The sequence below is a fragment of the Acanthochromis polyacanthus genome, chromosome 22, assembly GCF_021347895.1.
Source record: "Acanthochromis polyacanthus isolate Apoly-LR-REF ecotype Palm Island chromosome 22, KAUST_Apoly_ChrSc, whole genome shotgun sequence".
Lineage (NCBI taxonomy): Eukaryota > Metazoa > Chordata > Actinopteri > Pomacentridae > Acanthochromis > Acanthochromis polyacanthus.
In genome coordinates this window covers 18,438,171-18,451,220 of record NC_067134.1, presented here as the reverse complement: position 1 = coordinate 18,451,220, position 13,050 = coordinate 18,438,171, and the positions used below count along the sequence as shown (strand labels likewise).

Genomic DNA, 13,050 nt, shown 5'->3' with positions numbered 1-13,050 from the left:
GTCCCCTACAAGGACCAGAACACCCCCTAAACTGTACCATTGGGAGTACAGAGTGTTCACCATGAACTCAAGGTTAATTCTTTTTCAGCCTTCCAGGAAGCCAGTCAGCAGCTAGCAGAAAAAATCTTCTCAGATGTGTCAGGCCGGCGTCTAAGAAATTTAGAGTAGGTCATGTTATTATTAGTGTACTCATGCCAGATGGCCCATATATTGTGAAAGTGGTTAATCCCAACAACTCTTGCCATCAGAGGATTTCATTGTGAAATGACATGACCTTTTTCTGCAGGATTTTGAGTTTCCAGTAGAGACTTAGTGCAGCAGTGCCTGTACAGGAAGCTGTCTGCTCATTTCCTGCCTGGCAGCAGTTTTGCCAGCATCTGTCTTTCTGCATTATTTTTAAACAGTTTTTCCTCTCTGTAAGCTACGTCCATTATTCACTTTGGATATCCTTGTACCCTGTAGTTTATACCCTGATCAGCCACAACATGAAAAGAGCCTGGCTAATACTGTTTAGGTTCCCCTTGTATCTCCAAAACAACTCTTAACCACTGAGGCCTCCACAGACCTAAAAATGTACTGTAGTATGAGGCACCAAGACTTTAGCAGCTGATCCTTTAAGTCCTGTAAATTGTGAGGTGGATTCAGATCTGTTGAATTTTGAAGGTCAAGTAAATAACTTGGACTCTTGTCATTCTCTTCACACCATTCCGAGTGAGACGACCCTCCACCTGGACACTAGGTGTGCCTGTCTTTTGTTTTGCAAAGGCTCAGCAGAGGTCAATATACCTGGGCCCAGTGACTCTGCTCCAAAAGGTCTACCTCATTTCTCACACTCTCTGACAGGAGCTGCCATCCTCCAGGAGCACCAGCTGCATAGTTTTGGATTTTGCGTGGTTGCTTTTTTAACATTTTTGTTAAATAAAATAAATCTATATTAGTTGCCACACAGTTGTTGTCTCCCTGTTTTCGTTAGTTTTTGAGTCAAGCTGTAGCAAGAGTGACACTGCACATTCTCCTGTTGTTATAGGGAGTTGGGTGATACTGTTGTCATGAAGAAGTGTGCATAGTTTAGAAAGACACAAGGTTTCCAGCGGAACATTGCCCAGCTAGAGAATCACACTGTGCACCTTCAAAACATGATTCATTTATGTAGACCAGGCCACTTTCTTCCGTTGCATCATGCTCCAGTTCTAATGCTTTGGTCCACTGTGGGAACTTTTGTTTCCATCACTCCAACTGGTCTGTGGCTGCACATCACCATATGCAGCAATCTGTGATGCTCTGTCTGTCCAGACACCGTTGTATCATAGCAGCATCATAAGTATCATAAGCTTGCTGGGAGCACTTCACAAGACCTGCTGCTGCTGTTGAAGATGACCCGTTTGTCTATCCAAGTCGGTCAGGTCCTTCCAACACTTCAACTTCAAGAGCTGACTGTTCACTTGTTTCCTAATACATCTCACCCCTGGACATGTGCCGTTACAGCAAGATAATCAATGTTGCTCACTTCATCCGTCTGTGGTTTTAATGTTTTGGCTGGTCAGTGTGTGTGGAAGCTTACATCACCCATTCTGAACATATGGTCAACATAATCACATTATCCTCTTCCATCACTTAGCATCTGTCATGTCTCTGATATTGTTTATTTATTCATCAACCTAAATTGAGCTGAGTTCAGATGCCTTTGTTAATAATTTATGTCCTCAGTTAAATATTGTCTTGGTATTGCATATATTATTTTGTATGAAAATAGACATTGTATAGGGCCGTGACTCATTTTCAATATGAATTGATATGTTAGTTTTTTCATTGTTTTTTTTATTTTCGACAAATCAGTCAAGACCAAACAGATCTGTCACATCCCAGAAGTCATGAGTCTAATGTAATGTCTTCAAATGTGATGTTTTGTCCAACCAGCAGTTCAAATGGTTGAAGTATTGATATGAACAGTAATACAGCAAAGAAAAGCAACAAAATTATGAGTAAACAGAATCCGTCCATCGAGTATCAAGATTATTGCAGATAAATGTTTTGTGATTTACTTATTGCATTACAATACACTACATGTTCCAGCTCTACTCTTGTAATGGAACTACTTGGACTGTATTATTTCTGTTTTACATGATACCTAAAATGCAATTGTTCGTGGCCATTTTGCTGTTTTTAAATGCATAATGTTTTCTCAAAACAAAGCAACCTTGAAAATACAGTAGAAAAGGTGCCGTTACTGTAATATGCTGTAGGTGAAGGAGCTAATTTTATCTGTGGTTGTGTGTGTCGCAGCTGTGTGGCCTCCTGGAGTTGTTGCTCAGCCTTCTTCAGAGCAGTCCAGCCAGAGACCAGCTCTTCCTGCTCCTTTTTGAGCACGGGGCAGCCGACTGCTGCTACGCTCTTCTTCTAAACAACAAACACTCAGATCGCCTCAGAGAGCTGGTCTTCAAGGTGGGTTACAGCCAGATACACTGTGACTGTCATTTCTAAGCTCCCATCATAATCTGTTGCCATTACATTATTGCTCATTGGTGTTATGAGAAAAGCTACCAGTAGTTATGAGATTCCTGCACTGTAGTGAGTGTTTTATTTAGTGTTCTCTTTACCTCCATGCAGCTCTTTGAGCGCATGCTACGCTGCGACCGTGTCTATGAGAAGAATAAGCAGAGATTGCGGCTGAGAGAAGCAGGTTACGCTGGTCTGTCACTGCTCTTCTCCGAACTCCACATCACTCCCACCTTGGTCCGCTGTCTCCTCAACCAAGTCCTCCATACAGGTCAGTGTTTGCGTTTTAAGCTACTTAACTCTGCTCTTTCATGAAACTAGTGTTGCCTGAACTTTATTTTGTGAAAATGATGACAAGATTATGATATTTTAAAGATTTTTGAGTCTGGCTTTTTCTGTACTTCATGCAATATCTGCCTTTTATATCATGAACATACAGTCCAGGTTGAAGACCTACAGCTGGTCAGCTAAGCTGGGCAGCTTATTCCCTGTTGTCCATTGATCCCAGTGCCATTACGTGATTACTGCTTGAATTAATGGAATCAGTTATGTTAAGCCAGTACTCCTTAGTCATCTTCTTTAAATAGAAGAGCATGGCTTAAGCTTCAGTTGGACTCCACACAGGATAATGCTGGTGCTGAAGGATGAATCCCTTTGTCAGGAAACTGGAAAATAAAATGTTTGACAAAGCTTTGGAACAGGCCTTATGTTGGAAGACAGAATTGCTCCCCTGTCTGTCATTAGGGAGAAAATCAGACAGTAGCATTAGCACATGGAAGCACCAATCAATACAACTGTATAGAGCTGCACAAATGTTAAAGCATATGTTTGTGTGTCTGAAACCTGCAGATCAAGTGGTGAACTACAAGGACCTGATGGCTCTGGTCCAACTTACTCACCGGGCCGGACCCAGTGTACGGCTCATTGTCTGCAAGAGGGTGAGGGAATACCTGCACTTAAACCTGCAGACAGTCGTGCGATTAATTAGATATATTGAACAACTGCAGACACAGGAAATGACTGAGGGCTCCAGCAATCAATCAGTGGCATTAGGTGCTTTCTGCTTTACTTTCTATTTCGTTTCTTCCTTTTTCTAGTTTCATACCTCCCTCTCACACACTCTCAACATTTCCCAACCTGCAGCAATTCATCTGACAGCTAACTAAAAATAGATGCATTTTAGATATGTAACCCCTGCTGGGACTGATCTTGACGATGCATTTTCTTAGACTGTTTTACAGTAAAAAGCTTGTGAATTTTACCAATTTTTATTGTAAAGCAGCGGAAAGGAATGCTTGGATAGATAATGGGTTAGCCTTAAGAACTGTAAAGAACATAGTTTATATCGTTTTCTGTGCATACCTGATTATCGAATCTCAGAGTAAGACTACACTACTAACAATAAAAACTCCTGCGTCATTACTGAATGTAGACAAACTGATATAAAGAGTATCAAAAGCAGGGAGTGACTTCATAACGGCTCAGGGATTATGGAGTTGAAGTGATCTATTTAATACCATGTATTTGCTCTGTTCTTGTGTTTTTATCTGGTTTTCTTGTCTGTAGCCACAATATTTTGTCTTTTGTAAAAACCCAGTAGTTACTTCCAGATACATGTAATAACCTTAACAGGTTCTTATTGTGGCAGTACTGTATTTACATTAGTTACTAGAATGATTAAAGTGTTTCACTTAGAAAACACCAGTTTAAGAAACTATGATTTGTTTGATCGTTAGCAGTTTAAGTTTAGCTCTGGAGATTGTTTTTCTTTTTCATCTTTTCCTGTTGATGTTACATAACTCTTTCCCCCTGCAGTTGTCATTAAAGTTTAATCTTTTTCCTCCTCTGTCTTCAGGTGTACCAGCTGCTTCAGTCCCAACAGGATGCTGCCTTTCAGATCTCAAGGCAGCAGTGTTGGCAGGACACCCTGATGCGGCTGTACCTACGTGGTGACGGTTCCCTGCCGCTGCGTAGCTCTGACACTATCAGCACGTGCAGCCTGGACCTGAATCGGACCAGCGGCAGCTCTAACCGCCTGGAGCTGCCCCTGGACAGGAGGGCGCGAGCAGGCAGCGCTAGCCGCCTGGACCGGCTGGACGATGACCGGATCAGCATTGGTGACACTCGATCCGTGGACAGCCTGGAGAACGGCGATGTCATCTCACTGCTGGATACGCCATCCTCCTCTGCCTCGACCGAGCCGCAACTCCACCCCAAGCCCTGGGTGGTGGGAAAATCAGGAGGCTTGATGCTGGATCTGTCCCATCTACAGTCCTATGAGGGCGGAGACAGTGGCAGCCAGACACCTGGAAGCATGCCCAGTACACCGTCACCTCTGGAGACCTCAAAGCCTTTCCCAGGAACCTCCGGGGATCGAGATGCAACTTCTACACTGACTGAAGACAGCTTCCTCTTCAGTGACAACATCTCACTGGGGGAATCCTTCAACAATGCTGAGGTGAGTTTGGGAATCTTTGCACTGCTTCTTTGACCAGTATCAGATCCTTTTACATCTTCTTGAAGGGGTGGTGAGTTAAGGAGAGTTTAGTCATTACACTGCTGTGAACAGTTTGTTCAAGGATAGTACAAGCAGTATTTTATGTTTTGTTTTTGTCAACAAATCAATTAAAAGGCCAGTACCAACTAGGGCTGGATATTGCATCTGAAAACAGTATCATGATAAATGCCATTTCAGTCGATATGGATGTTTATTGATCATTTTTAATGACCTTTTTTTTTTTTTTATAAAAGTCAGGAAAAAAAAAAGGTTTAATTCTAGCTTAACCACTTTAGCCTGTTTATAAAGGTTCATATGTAATAATTTTAATGTGAGCACATCTATGAAAACACACAAGAAAAATCAAAATAAGAAAAAAAGGAATGATTTCACTTTGATACACATTAAAAATAGAAAACAAGTAAAACAAAATTGCTACTCTACACTGAGGTTAAAGTTCCTTTATCAGCGCCATTTGTCTCTATTGGAAACATTGATTGTCCAAAATACATTTGTATAGTTTATTTTTTTCAGTGCAAAAATTCTTAATCAAGAGAAAGTGTTTCCTGTTTTGGAGGATTAGTCTCAGCTGTGTGTGTGACAGTTTACTGCAACAGGGTGGTATATGTGGGAGTAACACAAATAAACTACAGTGGGTGAGGTCACTGTGATCAAGAAGCTTGTATTTATGTGTAAAATAATATTATTTTTGGACAATAGAGTGACACATGCACTACTTGCTTTGGGGAGTTTTTCCTTTGGGTTAAGCTAAGGGTTAATAAACCAAGTTTAATTTGTAGTTGTACAAACTGGGCTCCACCTTAGCTGATGTCATTTTAAATCTGTAAATATATGTCAAGGCTGCAGTGGTTATAAAGAATGGTTGCTTGTCTCTCCGATGCCAGTGGAGATTGAATGGAGTAAATGCAGTCAGTGCACAGAAATGGTCTGTTCCTGTATAGGAATAATCCTGACACAACCTGAAGCAGGGGTTAAGCTACAATCAATTCTACAAAAATGTTGCTGTCCACTTTCACTTTATTTTCAAAATAAATAAAGGAATGTGAAATATATTAAAGCACAGCACTGGTTTTGATGTCCTGTTATCATCTGTGTAGGTGAATCTGACAGTAAACTATAAATCAAAATGTTGCATCAAGTATAAATCTGGCATGGATGGACGGTAGTTGACATATGTTTCAATTTTTCCTGGTCAGAGAAAACAAAAAAAAACACACGTCATAATATGCATTTTAATATCAGCTACAATTCATCCTAAAACAGTTGAACACAAGCTTGTGTCCTCATTTCATACAGTAGTCAGTATTATGAGGCTGCCTTAATGCTGCTAAACAGCCAGAGCTTCCGACTCAGTGGGTGAAATGTCACTGCCACCTCAGGGAGCCCAACACTGACTGACTTTCATCTAATGCTCCTTTTTCATCATTTCACGGTCTCACTGGAGGGGCAGACGTGGATAACCTGTCAGTTACAGCATCGAATGCGTCATTTTGGAAGTTGTATTTGGGGTGTGTGTCAAAATGTCAAATTAGGTACTATGTAAATGTCCTTTAATTCATGACAGGGCGGTTTAAAGCACCGACACATTAAAGGGCCGACCACACTGAAGCTTCAGTAGACATTAAAAATACTGGAGAGCAGCAACTATTAAAAAAAAAAAAAAAAGAGGAGCTACTATCCACACAATTATCTGTTTTAGATATATTTTAAATTAGTTTTATTAATACTTTTTTTGGCCTTTGTTTGACATTGAATGTGGAGAGAGAGAGAGTAAATGTGAGGAAAGAAGGAAGGGGAATGACATGCAGTAAAAGCGAGTTCTGTGTGGTATGTAAACTAACCATGTATCGATTACCCCTGAAGTTTTACAGTTTTCACCAGACATGTGAATAAAGCTTCATTTGATGATCTAATGACAACCCTCTTTCTGGTCTGTTGTCTCCCCCTAGCGGGCAGAGGAGGAGCTGTGCAGCATGCTGATGGAGATCGTCCTGTGTGTGATGTGGCGAGGCGTTGAGGGTTCTGATGATTCGGCGTGGCTGGAGCGAGGCCAGGTCTTCTCAGCTCTCACAAAACTAGGAACCGCTAATGAGCTGCTGCTTCCTGTCGACCAAATCAAGCTCAGGTCAGCCTTTTCATTCAAATGGCAACAGCACTGGTCAAAGGAAAGGCTGAAATGATGTTGAATACTGACAGAGAAAGGCTTGAAAACAGCATTTTACACTCTCTGTGTGGTCTCTTCTCCTTTAGTCTGATGGAGCGCATGTTGGAGTGGGCAGTGAGTGATAACCGCGAGGCATCAGCTGCTACGTTACCACAACACACCGAGAATGCAGTTCGGTTGCTTCACATGGTACAAGACTTCCTGCAGGCAGAGGGCTTGATCAATCCAGCGCTGTGGACAGAGAAGGTGCTGGAAGAAACTGTGACGCTGATGGACAGCCTCATGGTGTGGTACTCTGCTGGCACTCAGTGGTTCCAGCTCTCACAAGTTGGACTGAGACTGCTGCTGGGTTTCATGGCTCAGGAAGACCCTGAGGTGAACCTCTCCCTTGTGAATTTTTTTTTGTAAAAAGAAATCCCAGGCACACACAGTAATAAATAATTTATGTTCCAGGTATGTGCCATGGCCACCGCCAAGCTCAATGGCATCCTGCAGACCAAGGAGGTGTCCAGCCAGGACGAGGCCTGCTACCTGCTGGGGAAGGTGGAGGGAATCCTGCGGCGCTCCATCCAGGAGCAGACTGAGGAGACGTACTCCTTCCTGGTTCCACTGCTGCGAACGCTGCTCTCCAAAGTCCACCGGCTCCTCTACATGGAGCTGCACCTGCCTCAGCTCCCTGACACCAACGGAAGCCCGTCCTTCTTTGAGGACTTCCAGCTGTACTGCAACTCTCCTGAGTGGCGTGTCTACCTCGACAAATATGTATGAGGCATTTTCAGTTGCTAATTTTCCTGTTTAGGGTCAATAGGACTTTTTGTTCATTTCCATTGTCATTTTTCTCCAGATTATTCCGTACATGAAGCAGTATGAAATCGAGATGTTCAGCCAGGGTCATGAGACAATGGCTCTGTACTGGAAAGAGTGCTATGAGGCGTTCATGGTCAGTCTGCATAAGAGAGAGAGGGAGAGAGGTGAAAGTAAGATCCGCTTCCAGGTTAGTTGGGCTAGAAGTTAATTGATAAAAACTACAAATGCCTTTATTCTGTTTGTTAGGAACTCTGCCACCTCTCCCCTTTTTTCACATTTTTAGGAGCAGTTTGTGGAGCCTTTCTCACGCCGTGGCCGTCAGGAGAACCTGCGCTACAACAGCATGTTGAAGCAGCAGCACAGCCAGAACAGCGCCACTCTGAGGCAGTGGAAAGCAGCACGGCGAGGTCTGGTGTGCGAGAGAGGACCCTGGGCTGACAGGTACCGATGTTCATCACTTTCTCTCTCTGCAATTCTTGTCTTTTCCACTGGAATATCTACTTATGTAATAAGAGTTTTAATCAAAATAAACTATCACATCAGTTCAACTTTAGTTACTAAAGCAAGATGAAAACGGTAGCAGTGGTAGGAAAATGTTATCAATATAGACTGAACATGTACAGATAGCAATAATGGCTAGATTTGTATTATAACAGCCTTGCGACTATTTCTAACAGGCAGCAGGATGAGATGCACTGGAGGGTGTCCAGTGCTGAGAACTTCTCCCGCATGAGGCTGAAGCTGGTCCGTAATTACAACTTTGATCCTCACAGAGAGGCCAGTGCTCTGAGAGACAACCTGGGTGAGCTTCATGCTTGTGTTCTGAAATCTCTTGTTGTGACTTTGGACAAACACCTGGCAGTTTTGTAGTCCCAATAAAGAAATGGATATTGGAATATATTTTGAATGTTTTGCACATTTGGAGGCTCTATCCAGCTTCAAAAGGAACTGCTCCATGGATGGATTTAAAGGATGGATGTGATGATGAGGGATAAGTGTGCATACATCCAACCTCCTCTTGATAAACAGATTAAAGAGAGCTGACCTTGAAAATCCTCCTTAAGCCGAACATATGTCCTACGCCTCCATCTACTTTACGAGAAGGATGATTTATTCTGCTTTGTATGTTTTTCCTCATTAAGTTGCGTGTGAGTGAGATGAAGAGTCAGGGCTTCAGCAAACCTGATTTAGTTTGATATGACTGAAGTACATTTTTATTTTTAAAAGACAGTGTTAAGTTATGAGTTAAACTTTAATGTAATAATGATCTGAGCTGTGGTCTCCTAGCCAGTATCAAGTGCATTGTTGTGGCACAGTAAATAGCTCACAGTACAAGCTGGAATGATTTGTGTGAGTCAGTCCAAGCCCCTTTGTTTCCTATTTGCAGAGCCAGGACTGTGTACAAACACTGTTTTTTATTTAGCACACAAACAGAACAGACATCTAGCGGAACGTGAGGAGATATTTCTGTATTTGACAAACGGTACACAAGAATGTAAACTTTACCTTGTAGCACATATTTTATTCACAAGTGAGCAAGTTTAAGTCTTTAAAGCTTTCGGACTGAGCTAAAAATGCAAGATGTTATGCTCTTGCCAGGTGTGTTTTTGTAGGTTGTCAGCTCATGACAAGCGTGCTAGGAAGTTAATTTCCAGCACTGCCATGTGATATTAACTGCTTTTCCATCTCGGGATGCCTCCTCTCAGTTTTTAATCCCCACTTGTCTCGCTTGCTTTACTCAGGTGTCCATCAGCAGCGTGTAAACCCAGAGCCTCTGCTACTGGAAGCTGTGAAGCAAGTCAAAGTCAGCGACCTGGAAGACGACATCCTGGAGCTGCCGGAGGACGACCCTGCTGCTGCCAACAACCAGTCAGTCACCAAATACTACAACCACACAACAACGCGACGAAAGAACCTTTTAATATTATAGAGATTTCTCATTCTCTGTCTGTGTCCTGCAGGGTTGAAGCAGAGGAGGCGGGCCAGAAGGAGAAGCTGGTGTTGTGGGAGGATTGTGAGCTGGTGACAGTGGTGGACGTGGTGCCTGGTCGCCTGGAGCTCACCACACAACACATCTACTTCTACGACAGCAGCCAGGAGAAAGAGGAAGGTGAGGAGACGGTGACAGAGGGGATGAGGAAACATAATTACCTTGTTACTTGCAATAACTGACTCATTTTTGTTCGTCAGGAGTGGGCCACGACTTCAAATGGCCCCTGTCTCAGATCAGAGAAGTGCACCTCAGACGATACAACCTGCGTCGCTCAGCTCTGGAGATCTTCCTCATTGACCAGACCAATTACTTCCTCAACTTCAAAAAAGAGGTGATCAGCCACAAGCGTAACTTCTCTGTGAAATAATTAGTATGCAGCTGAAAAATGACTAGAAGGAAGTATCCTCTCTTGCCTCTCACAATGCTGTGCAAACTTACAAGATATAGAATGTAGTTTTTGCTGTTGACAATAATATTGTTCTTTTTTTTGATAGGCGAGGAACAAGGTCTACAGCCGCATGTTACTGCTGCGATCCCTCAGCCTTTATGGAACCCGCTCACCTCAGGAGCTCCTCAAGGCCTCTGGGCTCACACAGGTTATTACAGATATCAATCTTAACACATGAAGGCTGCTTTTTATTGTCTACAGATCTATGAGAAGACCAAAATCAACACCAGTTACTGCACTCCCCTACCTGTCTGTTGTCTTTGTTTTGCCATTTAAAATTTCTTAAAAACTCAATTACAGATGTATTAATCAGTGTTAAAATGATTTGATTCCTAAATCTTCTGAGCACACAAATTTTTAGTAAATGTTACTGAACTGGGGGAACTCGTGCATTTGTTGGGGACCGTTTTCAACAGTAACAGTTTTAAGTTATTTGCAGCAGCAGATGGTAAATGTGGAACCGAGTTAAAATGAACAACTGTGTGTGTTAATGGAAATGAAAGAGTGTGTCATCTGGTACCACAGTGTGGCTCAATGATTTGTTTAATTTGGTAGCATACATTCATTATTGTTTTGGTCTTTTCATCAAATTTGTTCACAATGAAGAAAACTTTAGGCTATCACCAGCAGGTTTGAAATGAATGTAATCTTTAAAAATCATCCAAATGATACCAATTATCTGCCAGCTTAAAACTGCAATATTTGATCAAAATCACTTTATTCTAAATATCTCATTGAAAAATTGTCCTGAAGTGCTCCGTTTGAACCAGATCTGGTAGTAAGAAACTGTCCAGGTTAACTGGACTGAAGTGCACACAGTGTTTTCAGAAAGCAAATAGGAAAACGGTTTGGAAATTAAACTTCAGTAGTAAAAAATCTATAGGAAACAGACTCACCAATTTCCCACAGTATTAGAAACACCTGTGTGCACTTTCTGTATATGTTGTTTGCAGGTTTTGGAAGAAATTTAACTTTGGCTTTTTCTATGATTGATGGCATAAATACTTTTACTGCACAGATTTTTTTGATTTCACTCTACTTCTAGCCATGGTGGCGCTGTTTCCATAGAGGTGCAGGACTTTATATTTCCGTGGAAAATGAGCCAACAGTGAGGGAAAATGTGAAAGCAGCAAAAATCACCTAGAAACTGCTTGAAGTTCCAAGAGTTAAAATGACTTTTGCTTTCTTACTGTAGTCAGTTGTTTGACTTCATGTTATCTTCGGGAATATGGAACTGTTAGAGTATAACATGTTAAAATACGTTCTGTCCTTTGTTACAGAAATGGGTGAACCGGGAGATTTCCAACTTTGACTACTTGATGCAGCTCAACACGATTGCAGGCAGAACGTACAACAACCTGGCTCAGTACCCAGTGGTAAGTACATCAGTGAATACTAATTTAATTTATACATTAGGATATCCATCTGGACTGCCCACGATAAGTGAATATTAATATTTGAGCTGATCTGTTTGTGTGTGTGTGTGTGTGTGTGTGTGTGTGTGTGTGTGTGTGTGTGTGTGTGTGTGTGTGTGTGTGTGTGTGTGTGTGTGTGTGTGTGTGTGTGTGTGTGTGTGTGTGTGTGTGTGTGTGTGTGTGTGTGTGTGTGTGTGTGTGTGTGTGTGTGTGTGTGTGTGTGTGTCCAGTTTCCCTGGATTCTCGCTGACTACACCTCAGAGGAGCTGGACCTTTCTGATCCTCGAGTATTCAGGGACCTATCAAAGCCAGTGGCAGTGCTTAACGAACGCAATGCCAAGGCCGTCAGGGAGAAGTACGTTTCATTTCTGTGCTGAATTATCATCTAAAATACCTATAAATGATAATTGTCGGCAGCTAAAGACAGGTGTTTTTTTTTTTTTTTTTTTTTTCAACAATAGTCACAGTTAATCTTTTCATTTTGCCCATCAGATATGAAAGCTTCGAGGACCCAACAGGCACCATTGACAGGTTCCACTACGGCACTCACTACTCCAATGCTGCTGGCGTGATGCACTACCTGATCAGAGTGGAGCCCTTCACCTCCCTGCACATCCAACTGCAGAGTGGACGGTAAGGATCTCCCATCTCTGCACTGAACGTATGGATTTTAAGGATAATCTGGATGTACTTGTCTGTTTAAAGCATTGGTTGTAGATAAATCAGGGCTTTCTTTTTAAACCACGCCATCCTGCTTTGACCCAGGTTCGACTGTGCCGACCGCCAGTTCCACTCCATCCCAGCGACATGGCAGACCCTCATGGACAACCCCAATGACGTCAAGGAGCTCATCCCTGAGTTCTTCTACTTCCCAGAGTTCCTAGAGAACCAAAATGGTGAGGTTTGGCGATTCAAATTCAAAACTTTTTTCAGAAATTCTATCTAGATATTATGTATATACTGCTGTCCTCGTCTGTCAAATACACATTCAAAATGTGTATTTATGAACATATGATGAACCACAGCTTTATAACTGTGGACCTGCTGGGTGTCTGAGTGCAGGAACAGATAAAGATTAGGAGAAATGACAGCCATCAGTAAGAAATTAATTGCTCAGGTGTAGAGAACCGGTGGAGAGCAGGGCAGATGTCTTGATGATGTATGATGATTAGTTAACCTGTCACCTCACAGTACAGTAAAGTTTGCTGT

General features: G+C 42.2%; 1 protein-coding gene across 5 annotated transcripts in view; it reads left to right on the top strand.

Moving 5' to 3' along the window:
• Window positions 1–13,050, top strand: part of nbeal1 (neurobeachin-like 1) — a 53,461-nt gene that overhangs the window by 29,628 nt on the left and 10,783 nt on the right. For all 5 annotated transcript variants that reach the window (XM_051942161.1, XM_051942160.1, XM_051942158.1 and 2 more), the window contains 18 exons: window positions 2,284–2,442; window positions 2,608–2,767; window positions 3,346–3,434; window positions 4,352–4,954; window positions 6,964–7,139; window positions 7,265–7,553; window positions 7,632–7,940; window positions 8,023–8,172; window positions 8,269–8,426; window positions 8,663–8,787; window positions 9,728–9,854; window positions 9,947–10,095; window positions 10,176–10,309; window positions 10,473–10,574; window positions 11,707–11,802; window positions 12,072–12,196; window positions 12,334–12,474; window positions 12,607–12,737. In XM_051942161.1, coding sequence (XP_051798121.1) covers window positions 2,284–2,442; window positions 2,608–2,767; window positions 3,346–3,434; window positions 4,352–4,954; window positions 6,964–7,139; window positions 7,265–7,553; window positions 7,632–7,940; window positions 8,023–8,172; window positions 8,269–8,426; window positions 8,663–8,787; window positions 9,728–9,854; window positions 9,947–10,095; window positions 10,176–10,309; window positions 10,473–10,574; window positions 11,707–11,802; window positions 12,072–12,196; window positions 12,334–12,474; window positions 12,607–12,737 — 3,223 coding nt within the window. The remainder of the gene's footprint in view (window positions 1–2,283; window positions 2,443–2,607; window positions 2,768–3,345; window positions 3,435–4,351; window positions 4,955–6,963; window positions 7,140–7,264; window positions 7,554–7,631; window positions 7,941–8,022; window positions 8,173–8,268; window positions 8,427–8,662; window positions 8,788–9,727; window positions 9,855–9,946; window positions 10,096–10,175; window positions 10,310–10,472; window positions 10,575–11,706; window positions 11,803–12,071; window positions 12,197–12,333; window positions 12,475–12,606; window positions 12,738–13,050) is intronic.